Here is a 17,387-nt window from a genome sequence, read left to right as displayed (position 1 = left end):
GTAGATGTGTGAGAAAGTGGGAGGATGAGTATTTTGTTTTTAAAGGTGGATTAAATGCTTAATCCTTCGTGAATTAAAATATGCTAACTTTTTTCCCTTTCAAGCGTAAGTGGCTTTAGGATGTGCTTCTCTGATTTGAGAAATGCACAGTGAGGGGTTGAAGAAGAGTGATGTGTATTTATGTGTAGGTAAAATGTGCAAAGCCATGTGTCGTATAAATCTGCTCAGGTAAGAGAGACAGGCCTGATGTTTTTAAAAACATCCACGAGCTGATTTTTGACCAGGCCAAATGTGCTGGTTCATTTTCCTACAGTGGGTGGCTTCATCGCCTACCCCACCCCGAGCTTCCAGCAAAGGCTGAATTCACAGAGTTACTAAGGAGCCTCTGAGCTGTTGTCAGAGGAGAGCAAGACTCGGAGGGTAATCTTCATCTATTTGTGTGTGTTTGACTGCCATGCCGAGCTTTGCTTGGTAATTTTAAAATGAGCTTGCAAAGTGGTTTTGTCTTTACAACGGGATGGCCTTCTTAGCTGTAGTGAGTCTTTTAGCTCTCTGTGTGGTAAATACAGTGCTTGTTCTGTAAAGACAGGTGATGGTGTCACATGCTTCCATTTAAAGTTAGTTTGATAGTTTCCTAAACTGTTTTAGAGAAGGTGAATCAGTCTGACCCCAAATGAAACAGGCTTTTGGTGTCTTAAACTCCAAGTTGTGTCTGTTTCGTGGCTAATGGTCGGGGCAGAGAGGGCCCTGAGATAGGATTGGAGCTTGTAGTTTGAACGCTGGGGGTTAATGTCTGTATCAGTAGAAAGCCAAAGCTCCGTGACCACTGTGGTGGGAGCTATCCACCAGGAGAACTGGGAGGAGGTGAGCGGGGGTCCGGGGGAGTTATGCAGGCGAGCAGGCCTGCGGCCTGGCCGGTACTGTCAGCGCGCTCGTGGTCATCTCGGTCCCTTGCTGGGCACCTGGGCCAGTGCTGACAGGAGCTCTCACAGCCCCGGCGTGACGACCTGGTGGGACAGCTCGTGCTACCGGGCAGCAGGCCTCCTGTTGTTGCCTCCTCGTGTTCACCCAAGTGACAGCCCCAGTGGTGCTAACGTGCCCCCCTGCAGCGTGAGCTTGGAGAAACGTAATCTAAGAGTCCTTTCTGGGCGCTGCTTGGCCTATCTTTTCTGGAGGCTGTGGAAATCCTGTTGACAAGTATGACTTTTTCTTTTTGTGACTAGAAAATCACAGTAAAAAAAAAAAAAAAAAACTTTTATGATTTCTTTTCAAACTTTGATGATTTTTTTCTTCAACCTTATTGTTGTAAAGCTGTACTCTAAATTGTGTGAGAATGGCAAGCTTAAAGCCTCCTCTGCGCAATAATTAGTCCTTTTTGTCTGAGCTCATCCTGTGCAGCAAACAAATCAGAGGCCCTATTGATAAAGAAAATAATAATTTAAATATTGTAGTGTGATACGTGTATATAAAGTTCCTGATTAAAGTTGCATGGTGTAACAGTAACCCGTGCTAGCTTTCAGAGTTAGGAAAAATGCTAGCCAGAAATGGCTAAACACGACTGTTTTTCTCACTTTTTTTTCCCAAGTGAGTCTCTGGTTATGATACAATAAAATTTATGTTATAACTTTAAGGTCACAGTAAGTATCTGACTGATGTACCCAAACATTTTAACATACAGACACTTAGCATTTAGGTAGTCTTAGATAGTCTTAAATTGTCAGGTACTATACACGAGGATGTTTAACCACCACATGTAATTCTTCTGATGTCCTCAGGGGCTATCAAGCCTTAGACGTAGGAGTTTGTGTTTTAACTTTTCTCCTTATTTCCAGACTTCAAACAGTTTAAAGTTGATCTACAGAATATGATTGTTTTGGTAGCAGTGGAGTATTTTTTCCCTTACACATGCTGTCTAGAAATGTTGAAAAGGTTAAGGTCCTCTGTTTTATTTTTATTTTTAATTACTTCAAGTGTGTGTATGTATATGTATAAAGTTTGTTTGGATACAAGTGAGGTGTTTTCTGGTAATCATACCAAGAGTATTAAAAAAAAAACCAAACAACAAAACAAAAACCTATTGTGTAGGAAAAGGAGCTGAAAAACTAATACATCTCTTAATGCTAGACTACAGACTTGCAAGAATAATTCAGGTTGCAAGGGACCTTTGAAGTTATCTGGTTCTACCCCGTTGCTCAGAGCAGGGCCAGCCTCAGATCAGGTTGCTGAGGGCCATATGCAGTCAAGCTTTGAGAATCCAATTGATGTGTTTAAAAATGTGACTTGTTACTTTTTATTAAGACATTCAAACCAGTTAGATGCAATTTAATTAAAGTAACAGTTAAAAGGAAAAAAAAAACGTTAATATGAGTGATTGTGAGCTGTTTAATTTTAACTCCCTGGTGTATTTTAATTTTAACTCTCTGGTGTGTTTTTTTTTAGTGAGTAAGAGGTGATGTGAGTTTGTGTATCTTCTCTTGCTGTGAACAAGAGATGTGATTTCATCTGTAGAAGCAGATTTTATCTGGTGCCTCTTCCATTAATACTATTTTGGGTTGCCTTCCAGTAGCCATGAATACAGAGTTGTTGAGAACCAAGCTGCAGATTTAGTTGGTTGTAAACCCTTCTTTGGCAAGTTTTCAATTTGGGATTTTGAATTGTCATGCTCCACTAATTCATTATGGCTTTATGAAGTACAGTTAAATTCTCTTCTTCAAATAAGCTGTCAGTGAAAGGAAGTGGACTGACAGTTCCTTCATTTCTCAGCAGTGACTGCTAGTAAGAATGTTTATGCAAGCAACACCTAACACCTCTGATATTGCTACTTAATCTGTGTCTGGCTTGGAAACAGGAGGGGCATCCTGACTTCACGTTCTCTATTGCCACATGAAAGTCATTTAGCCAAAGAAACTCTGCCTTCTTGGGGCTTGAATCTGTTCATGCAATAGCCATCAGTAATAATGAGTTCAGGCCTTCCTGTCTCTATTCACTGATGATGCAGGTCATCAAAAAGGTACCTGAATATGGAGGTGATTGTATCCTATCAATATAACACACTTCTTAATTAGCAGGCTCCATAGACACTCTCTCTTACTGGGGTGGGGAAATGCAGGAGTCAGTCTGGCATTCTCTCAGCTGCCCTTTACAGGAGTATTACAATGGCCTGAGCAGCAAGTATCTGCCTTTCCCCTTTCGTGAGGACCGTAGCTGTGGATCTTTTGGATATCTCTTAAGAGAACTGCTGTACACATATATATCTTCTGATCCTTTTCATTATTCTGTGGTACAAAGAAACACAGAACAAAAAATTAATCAGAATCACGTAGGCCAGCTAGTCCTCTGCATAGGGACTTAACCACTTGGCAGGTTAATTGCAGGGACTAATGCGTAGAATGCTAGAAAAATATTAAGAACGATGGCGAATGTAAGTCCATTCAAGATGCTTGGAGTTACCAGACGGGGATGTCTGCTCTTGATTTCTCTGTCTCAATCCCCTGTTTAAGAAAACTTGCTTGTATCAGGCATAAGTTTTTCTACTGCTCTCAGTAGTGCACTGCTTACGAGGGAACCATTTCTTTATTTGCTGTAGAGCTTAGATGTTGAATTTAAAAAAAAAAAAAAAAGCATGCACACTGAAAACTCAGAATGAGAAAAAATTACTCAGATGCTTTATTCTTTAAGCTTATCCTCTCTGCTAAATGAGGCAGAGATGCCAGGAAAAATACTATACTTGCATGAGGGCAGAACTAAAGTATTTTGTATTGTTAAAGGTTTGACTTTCGAACATTGACCTGCTTTCAACACTTAAGAAGAAAACCTGTAGTAAGTCATATACAGAAGAGGATGCAGATGTATTTCCATTCCTGGTCTAGGTCCTCTTTAAGTGACTTCTCCAAGGCAACACAGCAAATCACTCGGAGAGTCATGATTAGACTCCTGGTGTTCCCAACTCTGTCCTCGGGAGCCCCTGGGTTCCCAGCCTGGGGTTGCAAACATTCGGAGCAGCTGCAGGCAGCTTGGAGATCGGTAACTCTGTTCTCGGTGTTAGCTGAGGGAGAGGGATCCAGCCTGGAGGAAGATAGGGCCCCTCTGTTGATAGGGGTCTCTATGTAGGGGAGGAAAATAAAAGGAAGGAAGGAACAGTTAATCATGCTGTTATTTCCAAGTGGCAGTATTCTCTTCACATTGTGTGCACTCATACTTCAACCACATAGATGTTTTTTTTTTTTAATCATTCTAGGACTGTATTTGCAGATGTGTAGTGTGACTGTTTTGTTTAGCTTTCCAGAGTCAGTCACCTACAGCAGTGAGATTTTTTTAATAGCAGGGAGATGCAGTCGTTGCAGTTGCTTGTTGAAGAGGCACGGTTAGCGCTTCTGTAATTAGAGAGCTTCCTCTATAGATTTTTTGGGACCAATAAAATCACTGATAGATGGTAGGAGGTGGTGGTGACAAGTGAAGTTTTCAGTTGGAGAGGAAGCAACTGGAGTTTGAGAATTAAGGCTGTCTCTTCAGGAACTGTCAATAGTGAGGGTGTCGCAAGTTCTGTCACATCCAGAACAAATGCACTTAATTTGATTGCAGTTTCCAAACAAGCCATCCTCCTCTGTCCATACCCTACCATGCTGGATGTTGTTTATACTGATCTGAAACTGCTCTAAAACGAAGGATACAGAAGATAAGCTGTTACATCTTGTTGTTCAAAATGCACAATGAGCTTTGAGACTAGGAGAGGACAATCCCACGCGCTGCCAGCTGTAGGCTTCCCATTTTCTGTTCCTGTGTTGGTGCTCATCAGCACGCTGGTGCTGCTGGCTGGTGCGCGCTGGCCTCTGCAGAGTGAGAGATCACAGAATAGTCGAAGTTGGAAGAGACCTCAAAGATCACCTAATTCCACCCCCCTGCCGTGCGCTGGGACACCTCCCAGCAGACCAGGTTGCCCAGCGCCCCATCCAGCCTGGCCTCGAGCACTTCCACTAGGGCTGCACCTCTTCATGAGGCTTAAACTTCAGCTCGGCAGTGACTTCTGTGTGGATAGAAACATTTCTGTGAAGATCTTGTTGGCTGTGGATCCAAGCTTAAAATAGACTAATATTCTAGTATTTTACTAGAAAATTGGAGTGTTTTGGAGTTTTTTTTTAGCGTCAGGCAAAGTAATTGAAGAAATGAGGTATCATTTGTATTTTAGCTATCTTTTGAGGACTCTGACTCACAAGTTTTTATGATTCATATACGGATGACTTAAGAAGTACCACCTTTCTTTGCTGCTCAATGTTTTTCCCCCCGTGACACGGGCAATGTGCCTTCTCAGCCTACGTGGTTCATGACCTAACATATTAGCCTAAACTGCCATTGATTTCGGTTTACGTTAGTGCTCGGGGATTTGGGCTCTGGTGACTGTGCTGACATGCCAGCTGCTTCACCACCTCTGTTGTGCTGCTCTAACCTCTGGCAGAGGAGGTGCCAAAACATCCGGGGTGGGCAACCTCATCGTACTGAGTTGTGGCATCTGACAGGCTTGTGACGTGGATCTTAATAAAGTGACGGAGAAGAGATCTCCCCCAGGGGAGGGGGGCACAGGCCTTGGCAGAGGTGGGAAGGCTTGTATGTGTAGTGACTACACATAGTCCCGAGTGACTGTAATAATTTGTATTTTAATCCACGTTAGAATTGTAGGTCTCCTTGTGTTTCCCTTCCCATGTCACATAAATTTTCTTTCAGTGGTATTTTTAGCTAACTTCTACATAAGTAAAAACAAAAAAAAAGACCCAAAACTTCCCAATTTTTTTAATTTATCTGTTTCAAATTGTAGTTAAGCTGTTTGTCATTATTATTTTTTTTCTCTCTTTTGCAGGAGGGGGTAGAGAGCTGAAGGGAATAACTTCCTCAAAACTGGTAAGTGCTCCTTCCCTGAGCTAGGATGGTTTACCTAAGAATAGATGACACACAGAGCTGGCATGCGTTCCTGGAAAAATTTGATGTTTACTGAAACTGAAATCCTATCTGTTCTTATATTCAGAAATTAAATCTTAAAAAGTAAATGTTACAGATGGAAGCCCCAGTCCTATAAATAAATTCACTGTAGGGTTGAGATTTGGGCCTGAGGGTCTGTAAGTACAGTAGACATTTAACTTCATCTATTCAAAAATAATAATGTTATTTTTTCTGTACAATGTGAAAAATTTATCTGAAGGGATTTTGGGTGCAAAAAGACTTCTCTCTAAAATTCTAAAGTTATTTAGGTCCTTCCATGAAGTAATTAGAGAAGTAATTCATGGTTTTTGTGTATGTCCTACCTTTTGTTTTTGTATTTGTGTGTGTGTGTGTATAAGTTACATAAGCTGTGTTTTTAGCGTACTTTCCAAAATAGCCATAGTTTAAATAGCTTTGTGATGTCTTAGAGTTTCTGAAGTGGATTGCATTTTTTTTTTAATTGGGGTAATAATAGAGAGGTACTAATGCTCTTACATGACTCTTGCAGAGTTTAAGGTTTCGTTCAGTCTCCGTGCTTTTATGAACATGTAACATTCGTGCTGCTCTAACTGAGGTGAATTGTGGTACTTTTTCTGAGTGTGAAATTTTAAGTTTTGAAGCGATCACATCAGAAGTAAGGGATTGTTTATGACAAATGTGTGCCTGCAAGAAATTGAATGGAGGACTGCTGCCTCCAAAACTTGAAATTAATCCAAGGAATGGCAAATTTACATCTCGCTGTTGGTGTTCTTCCTGGTTGTGGCTTGGAAGTATGTCTGTATGTGCGAGAGATGCAAGTACTCCCCAGTCCTCTGCTTTCCCTTTGGAAGTCGCAGTTTCTAGCATTCAACAAGGCATTTTAATGTTTTCCTTTTAAAAACTAATGGGATGAAGAATGTTTGCAGACCAACCCGTCCATGCAATTTCAATCATCTACAAGGTTTTTAATTAAAATAATAATTCTGCTGTCATAAGAGTAAAGTGGAAAATGCAATATATTTTATGATTAATCCAGAGATAATTTTATACATCCTAGGATGTGATATTGTAGCTAGTTTATAATGCCACTGATCTTGAGCTGTTAAATCTCCCCTGGAAGTTGAATCTGAAAGAAAAAAGCTCAAGGATATTGAGGATTTTTGCACTTAAAAAACGTTTGACCACTTGTTTAGGAAGTTCTGTACCTGCTTTTGAAGGAAATGCAAGCAATATTTAACCAGCTCCCCTCATATATTTCTAGACTTATTCTACATAAAGCAGAAAAAAGCAATCTAGGACTTGTTGGATGTAAAGAATGATCACTTTTTTTAATTAACATTGGCAAAGTGTTTAAGGTACTTCAGGGGAATTTCAGACAGGGATAACTTGATAGTTATTCCTGCTTGGGGAGGGAAGCTACAGAAGAAGTGTGTTCTAGAGTGCATCAGCTGAGTAACAACTGTATATATTTTATTTCTGAGAAATTGGCAACTTGGCCAAATTTTAAAATGATTGTTTTATTTAAAAAAGATTGTTCTCCAACCCCCAGTAATGATTTGGATGCTCAGGACACTTCAGAGCCTCCCGATGAATTCTTCATTGACCTTTTCCTGTTTCCTCATCTTTAAAGTGATGGTGATGTGTGTTTCAGCTCGGCTGCCATGCCAAATATATGGTATCTTGTTTGTAACTTAACACAATTCCAGTAATCACCAATATTGGTCCTTTTTTTGTGTGAAAGAGAACAGTGGTGCTGCTAGTGACAACTACAGCAGCTGGAGAGAAGGTGATTGCGAAAAGATTATGCTTTACTGTGGGGCCTTTGCTGATGGAGCAGTGATAATTTCTCTTCCTTATGTATGAGACAACGAGTTTTTGAAGAGAGGAGGTAGTTTCCCATGTTTAACATGTCCTTCCGTGTCACTTTGCCAGCAGAAGGCAACTGGAAGTAAATGACACTGCAAAGCAAGTTGCTGTAATGGGAATGCTGGAGGGGGGGACAGTAGGAAGAGAGCGAAGAGTTGGAAAAGCTTTAATTAAAAAAAAAATCTCTTATTTTCTCTCATCTTTTCTTGGAGGCTTCAATCTTATGCATTGAAATTAATTCTACAGGATTTTTTGTAGTATGATGCCTATTTCTAATTCATATATATTTTAAAAAAGTTTGTGGTTATGAAATCTTAAAATCTAACTTTAAAATTACAATAAAAGAAAAATCCAAAATTATAACAAATATTGTCAGGTGGATCTAGTGGATGATGGGTGTTTTGCTAGAATTGTTTTGTTTTTTTTTTCTGGCTTGCTTGTTCCCCAGTACAACAGCAAATTACCCTTGTTCCTGTCTACAACTGTGTAAACATGGATAGGCTGAACAGCCACTTGCTTCTACAAAGCACTATCACTTTTTTCTTAAACTTCTAAAAATTAGTGTGAAAAATCCTTCTATCTGCTCAAGGTGTCTATGAAATGAAGCTGGATTATTTTTTATGAACCATCAATATTATATTTATAATATCTGCCTGTCAAATTAAGTTTTGCATTTGTGTGGTGTCTTTTTTTACTCCTCAGAAGTGCCACATCACTTTTCACGTGAACTTGTAGTAGGCTTTACAGTCAGGTGTATTAAAATCGTGTATATCTTTTACAGTCTGAGTTCCGACAACTTTTTTTTTTGTCTGTTTTGCTCTTTAAAGTTAGCATGAAGCCATAGAATGATAGTTGCTGTTTATCACGATCGCCATCTCATTCATGGAAGACGCCCTGAGAAGAACTTTGTTTGTGCCTGCCTGTATCTTTACCTCAAAGTGGAATTTCCAGGGCTTATGAAAGACTTTTTGCCTCTGCAGTGGGATCCAGTTTTCATTAGTCACTCTCCCACGTGGTTTTCTGAAGCATGGTTTCTTTTGAAACTGCAGTGATAGGGACTTAATGCACGCTGTAGTTGTTCTTGTCTGTGACTGGAAGTAATAATCCAGGGTTCTGTTTTCTCATTAAGGTTTGTGGTAATAGAACAGGGAACTATATGTAACTTCCATGTATCCCTTGATACAAATTACGATTTTATGGAGAGTGGTGCTGCAAAGGCAGCTGTTCTAGCACTTCTGTCACGTGTGGGAGAGACTCTTGTAGAAGGTCATTCTATGTGTTGACTAGAAAGTCTGATCAGGCCTTTGTTATTTAAATAAGTAACTTTAAACTAACAGCAGACAGCACTGAAAAAGAATGAATTTAAATACAATGCTTTTACAAAAACCCTGGATAGTCTTCTCTTTTCGTAATGTGATGTTTGGAGGGAGAAACAAGGCTAATTTAAAAACCAACCAACCAACAAACCCACCACTTTTTATTTTAAGGAATTCAGACTTGTCCAACACTTAAGTATACTGTGTATTTAGACAATATTAAAATTAATTTCTCTAATTTAAATTAATTATTCTCTTTTTATAGTCTACATGCCTAATCTAATCTGTCAGTAGCCTTTTGAAAGCAATGAAGTCCCATTATGTAGGCCTCTTAGTTGACAATACTTGTGCAATAATTGTGAGCAGTTTTCAAAAGATAAAAAATTGGAATTGCTTTAACACTCCAACAATTTCATGTGTGATGTCTGGATGGAAAGATCGGTATATATGATTTTCTGAGATATTCTGTGCTTATGCATTTATATATGTCTCTATATAGATATTTGTATATATTTTCATCCATTTTTTACACAAGTTCTGTTGTGTTTTGAACATATAGGATATAGAAGGGAATCTTAATCCTGTTTCAGAATCATGATACTTTTAACATATTTCTGAACAAAAATCACTTGTCTAGCTTTCGAGGCTTTTAGAAATAGGGATGTCGATGCTTTTCTTTGTCAGAGGTTAGGGGGATTAATTTGTTTGAAGTACAAGTGAAGATGGTAAACTCATACCTACTGGAATTCTACCTAGAAACAGCAGAGGGTTTTAAAGTTAATGCTTTTTAATATCTTGTGCTTTATAACTATCTTCTGTTCCTTCAAAATATGAAATGACTAACTCAGCACAAACTTTAGGCATTGCATGTTAATGTTGTTATGTGAAATTACATGCAGACCATCCCATCTAAGAACAGCTCTAAAGTCTCATGGAAGTATGGTAATGCAGTACGTTCTGGTTAAAAATTTATTGCTGTTAGGGTTACAGAATTTTAGCCTCAAGAATATTTTCTTGTCTATGCAGATTTTTTTAAAACATTCTCAGTAGCCAAATTTCTAATTTAATATGCAACTACAATGGAATATTGGTAGGAAATAACTGCCTGCAAGCTAGGATAAAGTACAAGTATGTCAACTTTGGGATATGTGAGAAGTAACAAATCTGGCTAAACTACTCCCAGAGAAGGCATTCTGTACAGCCGTTAGATTTCTTGTGATTGAAAGATCGCTTTTTTTTTTCCTAGACTAGGAAGCTGCAACTGAATATAGTTCACTGAATTCTGCTCTGTTATACTTTTTTTTTTTCAAATTAACTTGTCTTTCAGTAACTAAAGCAAAACATTTATTTTTCTATAGTGCTGTTGTGGAGAGGAAACCAGAAACTAAAGGCACTGGAATCAGCAAAGACACATCTAGAGAAAGTGGAGAAGGTAGAGAATGGAGCTGCAGACTCTACAGGAGGCTCTGAAAGTGGAAATTCAGGTTCACCAGGTAATTTGTATTCTTTCTTGCTTTATATTTGTAATTAATAGCAACATTATTATTACAGATACTATTACAACTAATGGTGGTATTGGGTAATACCATTACAACTATAGAAGTAATTGTCTTACAAGCTTGGAATTGCTTTAGAATTTCATACCCTGTATTTTGACCCTACCACCTGTTGTTTTTAGCAAATGTGGAAAAATCTACATATCGGGATGTGGGTGGGGATTTTTTTGGATATTTTGTAGAAGTGATAAAAAACAGTCTGAAAACTCTGTTCAGTAACTTGTGTCTGGAAGGGTTTTCTGATATTCTAAAGCCAACTTCGGTATTAAGTTGGAATGAGAAAAATATGTTGGAGGAACTTCCAAGCAAAGGTAAGAGGACATGTGCATATTAATTCAAACAAGTATTGAGACAAAATTGTTACAGACATAAACAGAGTAGCTGCTGTCTAAAATGTTAAATTTATCAACGAAGCCTTTTCGAAAGACAGTTCTCCAAGTATTTCTCAAGTATTTCTTCTGGACCTGAAACTGACAACTGTTGCACAGTGGATAAAAGAAATTTGCAATGAGTTATGCTGATCGGTTTTGCAAATTTTGGAAAATGTTTCCAAGTTACCTAGAACACTTGTTTAGACAAGTCATCAGATGACTTGTTCAGTAGTTTTTGCAATGATGAGCGTAGTGCAAGAACGTGAGTGGGTGGGTTAGTAAAATGAAATTTCATCTGCTTTAATAAAAATACAACTTTCAGCTGGGGAGAAAAATGATAAAAAGCTATGGATGAATTTCCAGAACTACAGACAAGTATTTTGCTCGCCTCAAACTCCAAGGCCCTTGCCTTCAAAACTTCGGTGAAGCTTTGTTATGGGGGTAATAAAACTAAGAAATTACTCGTGGTGTTACTGCAGGCATTAAAACATTTAAGGTTGGTAAGTACTTTAATGTTATCTGCTATGTGGTGATCAGAACTCTAGTAATACTTGTGTTCATATAACAGCATTTACCAGTTGTGTATCTATATTTCTCTTTACTCATAAACTAGCCAAAGATTTTGAGGCAACAATTTTTTAATAAGCTTTCATATCCTTTTGTAATGATGATGGAGAAAAAGGATGAAGACTGGAAAATGTTGAAGACTTTTTTAACATCCTAAAGATTTTTTTTTGTCCCACTTGCCTTTGCTCTGCCTAGCCCTCATCAAAAGTTAGGTCTGCACTTAACTGTGATTACATTTGGTTTTAGTGGATGAAACTAGACAAGCCATTACTGCAGAAAGTGTTCTTCATCTTCAAGAAAGGTGTATATTCCAATTACTAAGGTTAAGAACAAGTCTAAGTATTTACAATGGAAAATAACACTTAGAGTAGTATGTTTGGTGCTTCAGTAAACTCTTCTAGAATTGTGGACAAGTGGTTGCTGCTGTGCTGCTCAAATGGCCACCAATAGAAATGTAAATTGTTTTTTGGCACAAAAATCTTCAAATGAAATGTTTGAGTTATACTGTATACATTTCAATTCTTTATTATCATTATCTTACCTTTACATTTTAATTCTTTCAACTAGAAATATAATATATCCTTTTATTTGACAGTGCCCCAGGATTTCTGGACAATGGTCTCACTTGTCATCGTCTACCTATTTTTTTTCCAAGGACTTATTTTTTTTTTTTAAAAAAAAAAAAAAAACTTGCTAAGACTCACACAGTCATATTTTGTCCTCCTTTTGTACCTGGTGGACAGGTGTCTGTGATGAAGTTCAGCTTTTCACTGTGTGAGCAGAGCCTCCTAACTTCCTGATGCAGCATGTCACTTGTCATGACTGCTTATGTAGCTGTAGACAGTGGGTGCTCAGTATGATTGAAATTTGTTTGTAGAATAGCTCGTTATTTCCTGCCTATTCCAGTTCACCTTCAGAACTCTGTCTGAAGCTTTGATGCTGCCTGTTTGGCAGAGTGTATCTTAAACTACTACCAATAAAGACCCAAAGAAGGTGTTTAGCTGTTTAGGAGAAGATGCTTCTTTGTTCCAGTTCGATGATTGAAGGTTCCTCTATAAGTGAGGTCCGACCAGGTCACTTACTATATTGGAGTACAATTTAAATATTAAAATATCTTTCATAGCCAAGCAATCTCTTCCTGAGAAGAGATGCATCAACTCTAGCAGAGCTCTATTCTGCTACTGTGTTGTCTTGATTGAGGTTATTTTGAAACAGTCTGCTCTTCATAGTTTTGATCACAAGAGATGTGAGAGGCACTCTATTTAGCTGTTCTCTCAGCAGGGTTGGGCTTCATGGATGACTCTTCGAGCTGATGGGTGGAAAGAACCAAAAGCATCCTTTCTCTTTTCATTTATTAGCAAAAAGAACAGAGTATTTGAAGATATCTTAACTTTAGCAAACATTTTTCTTATGATTCGATGATGCCATATTACATGATCCATAAATTTAGCAATACATTATGAACGATTTACAGCCACTGACTATGTTGTCCTGTGGTTGAGTCTGTACAAGAACTTCATATGTGTCAATACAAACATCTGTTTTTTTTTTGTCAAACTCTGATGTGTCAGAAAGCACCGAGGAAAAGTGAGCTAAGCACGTAAGCACACGGCTAACATAGCACCTCAACTTCCCACGATACCGAATGATGAAACAATAATAATTCAATGTAGATAAATGCCAAGAGATGCGCCTGGGAAAAACTGTCCATCTTGTATCTGTAAGAGCAGACAGAATTAGTACTGAGCAAGCAGTTCTTGTGGTACAGACTACTTGAATGTTGCATGCAGTTTTAATCCCTCTTTCTCCCAGTGATGGAGAAGAACTGGAGAAGTACAGGGAAGCATGCTAAGAGTGAACAAAGCAATGGAATGACTTGTGCATGAGGAGACTTTCAATCTGAAAGAGATGGCTTATGAGGAATGAGATGTGGAAAAAATGTGGTATGAAGAAGATGACTAGAGAAACAGTAAAGGAATAGCTTTCCATAATTTCATTTGCCCCTCATGCACACGTTAATAGGAGGCAGATTCAAAAGAAAAAGGAGGTCCCTTTACCTAGGAGTACTACAGTTTAACTTTGGAACATATTGTTACAGGATTTGTGGTGTTCTCTTGAGTTCAAAAAGTAATTAAGGCAGATCAATGGAAGAAAATTTTGTTACTAGCTATTGAGCATGAGATACCATCTTTGAAGACATCCAAGATCTAAATTTCTAAAAGATGGGGGATGACACTCTACACTTTTGCAGTACTCCTCCTGATGGTCATGTTTGCTATTGGCTAGTACTGGAAAGATGTTAGAGCAGTTAAACCTGTGGTCTGGCTCAGACTTATTCCTCTGTTATGTTTTTTTCTGATTAATGCCACTTTTAGGATGTGAAATGAAATACACTTTAAAAAATCATTGATAAGGTGAATTCTCTGAGCCCTATCAATGCAGGTAGAATTAAACATGCTTCTTTTTTGTTCTGTCTTTCTGTTCCTCACTCCTTTTCCTGATTTTGATGAGGCGATGGAGAAGAAAGTACAGACTTTGCCGTGTTTTTTCTTCACATGCAAAGAACAATGTAATGTGATGAGACTTGGCTGTAACCAGAAAAGAAATTTGGGGGTGGTGGTGGTGTGTTGCCTCTTCATTGTGGGCTCTAGTTTTCTTTAGTGACAGCCTGATAGCTCCCCTGCTTATCAATAGGCAGCATCTTCCTGCAGCTGCCTGAAAGAAACGAAGGAGGAAGAATAGTGAATGGTAGCCATCTGTCTGCTTTCCCTTGGATGTGGAGGGCATCTCTTCTGCAATGATCTCAATCTCTGACTGAGGGAGGAAAGTGGCAGAGATACTTCTGAACATGGGTCTTCCATGTGGTACCAGCCAAGCCAACACACAGGCGTTCCCTTAGTACTTGAAACGTTCTGTGCTTGAGTGCACAAACAGCTTTTGTATTTGCAGTGATTCTCTGATTTGTGTTTCTTGTGACTGCAAGCAAAGGAGGCTACAGTTCTACAGAAGGCATGGCTGTTAGATTAGTTTAAACAGCTGCTTTAAATTGTCCTAAAAAGGCATCACTTGTTCAAGAACTGTTTAGGAGAGGGAACAAAAGTGGCAGATTAGTGATAGTTTTACTATATCAATAAGAATGGGTTTGGAAATTATATGTATTGATATTCCTCATGGATTATGCCTAGCTATTGAATGCTATGAAATGTGTATTTTTTTTAAAGTTCTCCAAAAATGTTTAATTTTAAACTGTTCAGTAGGATCCTTAATGAAAATCTTAATTTTATCTCTTTGCATCTCTTTCTTTCTAGAAACTGGTTGCTCAAATGAAGCAAGATCCGCAGGTAACTATTTCTTTTTGTATTGTATTATTTACCCTTAAAAATACAGGGAATAACAGTGCATGGGAATTTTAGATACTTTATATTTTTCCATGTTAACACAGTTTTTAAAAGAAAGCTATTATGAGCAAGTCTTTAAGCAATGACTGGATTGTTCTTTTAAAAGAAAAACGAAAAATCCCTGCAGATAAATCAACTAAACAAAAAAATTTCACCAACACTCTTGGAGCCTTTTGTCTCATTCTTATAAGTATAAATCAAGGGGCTCTTGCAGGCTATGGTACAATACAAGTGTTAAGTAAGTTTCTGGTTCCACTGGAAGTTTTTCTTTACAAAAACTGCCACTTGCTTTTTTCTTGTCTGAATTACAAAAGAAGAGAGAGGATCCTCCTTCCAAGAAATGTTGTCCAAGTGAAGAATAGAATATTCAGGTTGAATACAGTCTTAGATATCCAACTTCAGCACTGTGATGCCTGAAGAGTGGATACCAGGCCTTGTGGTGTTTCAGAGCTACTGAAGTTAGATAACTAGACTCCTTGTGTAGACAACAGAAGTCATCTCTTTCCCAGTTACAGTGTAAAGAGACTTGGTTTGTCTTGCACAGCAATTAAGCACTCTAGTTATCTGAATGGGGAGTTACATGGAATTAGTCTAACCAGTGTGAAATGTTGAGTACAGGGATAAAGAAAAGCAGCTCACTTCTGTTTTACTATTAAGTGCTTCCATTCCCATACAGTACTGAATGCACTGTGATTTTCTGCGTACATATTTTCTGATCTAAGTGGAGTGGGAAGACAGCTTTTTGTAACTGTCAAGTACAGAAAGACCCCTGACAGAAGTGTTGAGGGAGGAGTAGGATAATATTGGAAAATCTACTTGCTAGAACTTCCTTATTCTGATGGGGTTTGGGAAAGGTCTGCTGCTCTAACTTGCTGGGCTAGTCTGCTAATGATTAGCCTGCAGAGTAGTTTGCTTTCTGTTCGTGTCCATTGAAAGACAGCTCAGGGCTGCAAAAAGCCATGCAAAGTTCATGAAGCCAGGAAGAATGAATCTGGTCCCTGCTTCCAAGCTCTTAATAATCTGGGATAAAAAATGCATTAACTAGAATCCAGAGAAAGGGAGGATGACTGGTCAATATCTGGTTTTGTTAGGATTGTGTTTATATTGGAGAGAACTATCCAGAGATAACTGAGTTGAGATTGTTATACATTTTGGAATTGTGGATGAATATAAAAATGGGCAAGTTGTCTTGAGCATGAAGTTCCTATAACAATATTAGTCTCATGTTCTAATATTTCTATGTAACACAACAAACCTACATCCTCTAGGGTAAAGAATTTGCAACATAAATGATGGGGGGGGGGGGAACGCAGAGAAGTTCGCTTCCCTGTCACATTTCTTCAGAGCTTCACAGGCTTTAAACTGAGTGCAAATCTTTTTTAAATTTTATTTTTAGTAGAAAAGAAATAGTCCTGGTAAAAATTGTGTTCTCTCTGCATCTTTATAGTGATGTTTATTGCTTTTAAATCTTAAAGTGCTATTGTAAGCAAAGTGCTGATATGAATGATGTGCTAAGGCAGATGTAATTCTCTTAAATATAGTCTAAGGCATAAAAATACGTGGAATTGAAGACTTAGATATGTTAGCCTTCATTTGGCATGTGTGGCAGTTAAGATTTAATAGATATGGTTGCTGATGCTCAACACAGTCAAATGCATAACGTCTTTGCATAAGTAGCATAGGTGAGTGTGCTTTAGGTGACATATTGTTGCATTTAATATGATACAATTGCATTATATATTGACAAACATTTCTTGTTTAATTTGTAAACTTGATGGAATGTATAAATGTGCTTTATATTGTGGTGAGCACTAATGGATGTTCAATGAAATCTGAATTCCAAACTGAGTTGTCTCTCTTTGAGTGCTAGAAAGGTCCTCTGATGGTTTTTGCACTCAGTGACTTAAGTAAGGCTTTGTTGAGCCTCTTGAATTTTATTGGCTGTACATCCAGAGGTGCTGTTATCTGTAGTATAATATGAAAAAAAAAAAAAACCTTCCTGCTACTACTCTATGTTAACAAATGGAATATCTTTCTCACAGATATTTTTTCTTTCTAATCAGAATGCTGATTTGAAGAAACAGCTTCACGAACTTCAAGCCAAAATCACAGCTCTGAGTGAGAAACAGGTAGGGAGATGTATTTTTAACACCCTTTTCTAAAGATGTATATTCTCCCAGCTTCCAAGAGTGCTGCTATTTTTTTTAAAGTGCAAAAATAAGTATGGGCAAACAGGCATTTGGGATTTATATTTGATTTCTCTCAACAAAAGATAGGATGAATTATTGCAAGTCTATCAAACAAGCAACTACTGTAATCAGTGGAAGCTATAACAACAAATTACCTAGCATCGAAACTAATGGT

The 17,387-nt window shown here is 38.1% G+C and overlaps 1 protein-coding gene across 9 annotated transcripts in view; it reads left to right on the top strand.

The window, feature by feature from the left end:
• PHF21A (PHD finger protein 21A) overlaps window positions 1-17,387 on the top strand; it is a 138,545-nt gene that overhangs the window by 26,563 nt on the left and 94,595 nt on the right. For 7 of the 9 annotated variants that reach the window (XM_066997838.1, XM_013192844.3, XM_013192884.3 and 4 more), the window contains exons 2-5: window positions 5,852-5,892; window positions 10,490-10,624; window positions 14,934-14,966; window positions 17,066-17,152. In XM_066997838.1, coding sequence (XP_066853939.1) covers window positions 10,571-10,624; window positions 14,934-14,966; window positions 17,066-17,152 — 174 coding nt within the window. In that variant the 5' untranslated portion in view covers window positions 5,852-5,892; window positions 10,490-10,570. The remainder of the gene's footprint in view (window positions 1-5,851; window positions 5,893-10,489; window positions 10,625-14,933; window positions 14,967-17,065; window positions 17,153-17,387) is intronic. The other 2 variants (XM_013192880.3, XM_013192893.3) reach the window with 1 other exon arrangement.

This window comes from Anser cygnoides, chromosome 5 (assembly GCF_040182565.1).
Source record: "Anser cygnoides isolate HZ-2024a breed goose chromosome 5, Taihu_goose_T2T_genome, whole genome shotgun sequence".
Classification (NCBI taxonomy): domain Eukaryota; kingdom Metazoa; phylum Chordata; class Aves; order Anseriformes; family Anatidae; genus Anser; species Anser cygnoides.
The sequence above is the reverse complement of the archived record's forward strand: the minus strand, read 5'-3'. Positions and strand labels throughout refer to the sequence as shown.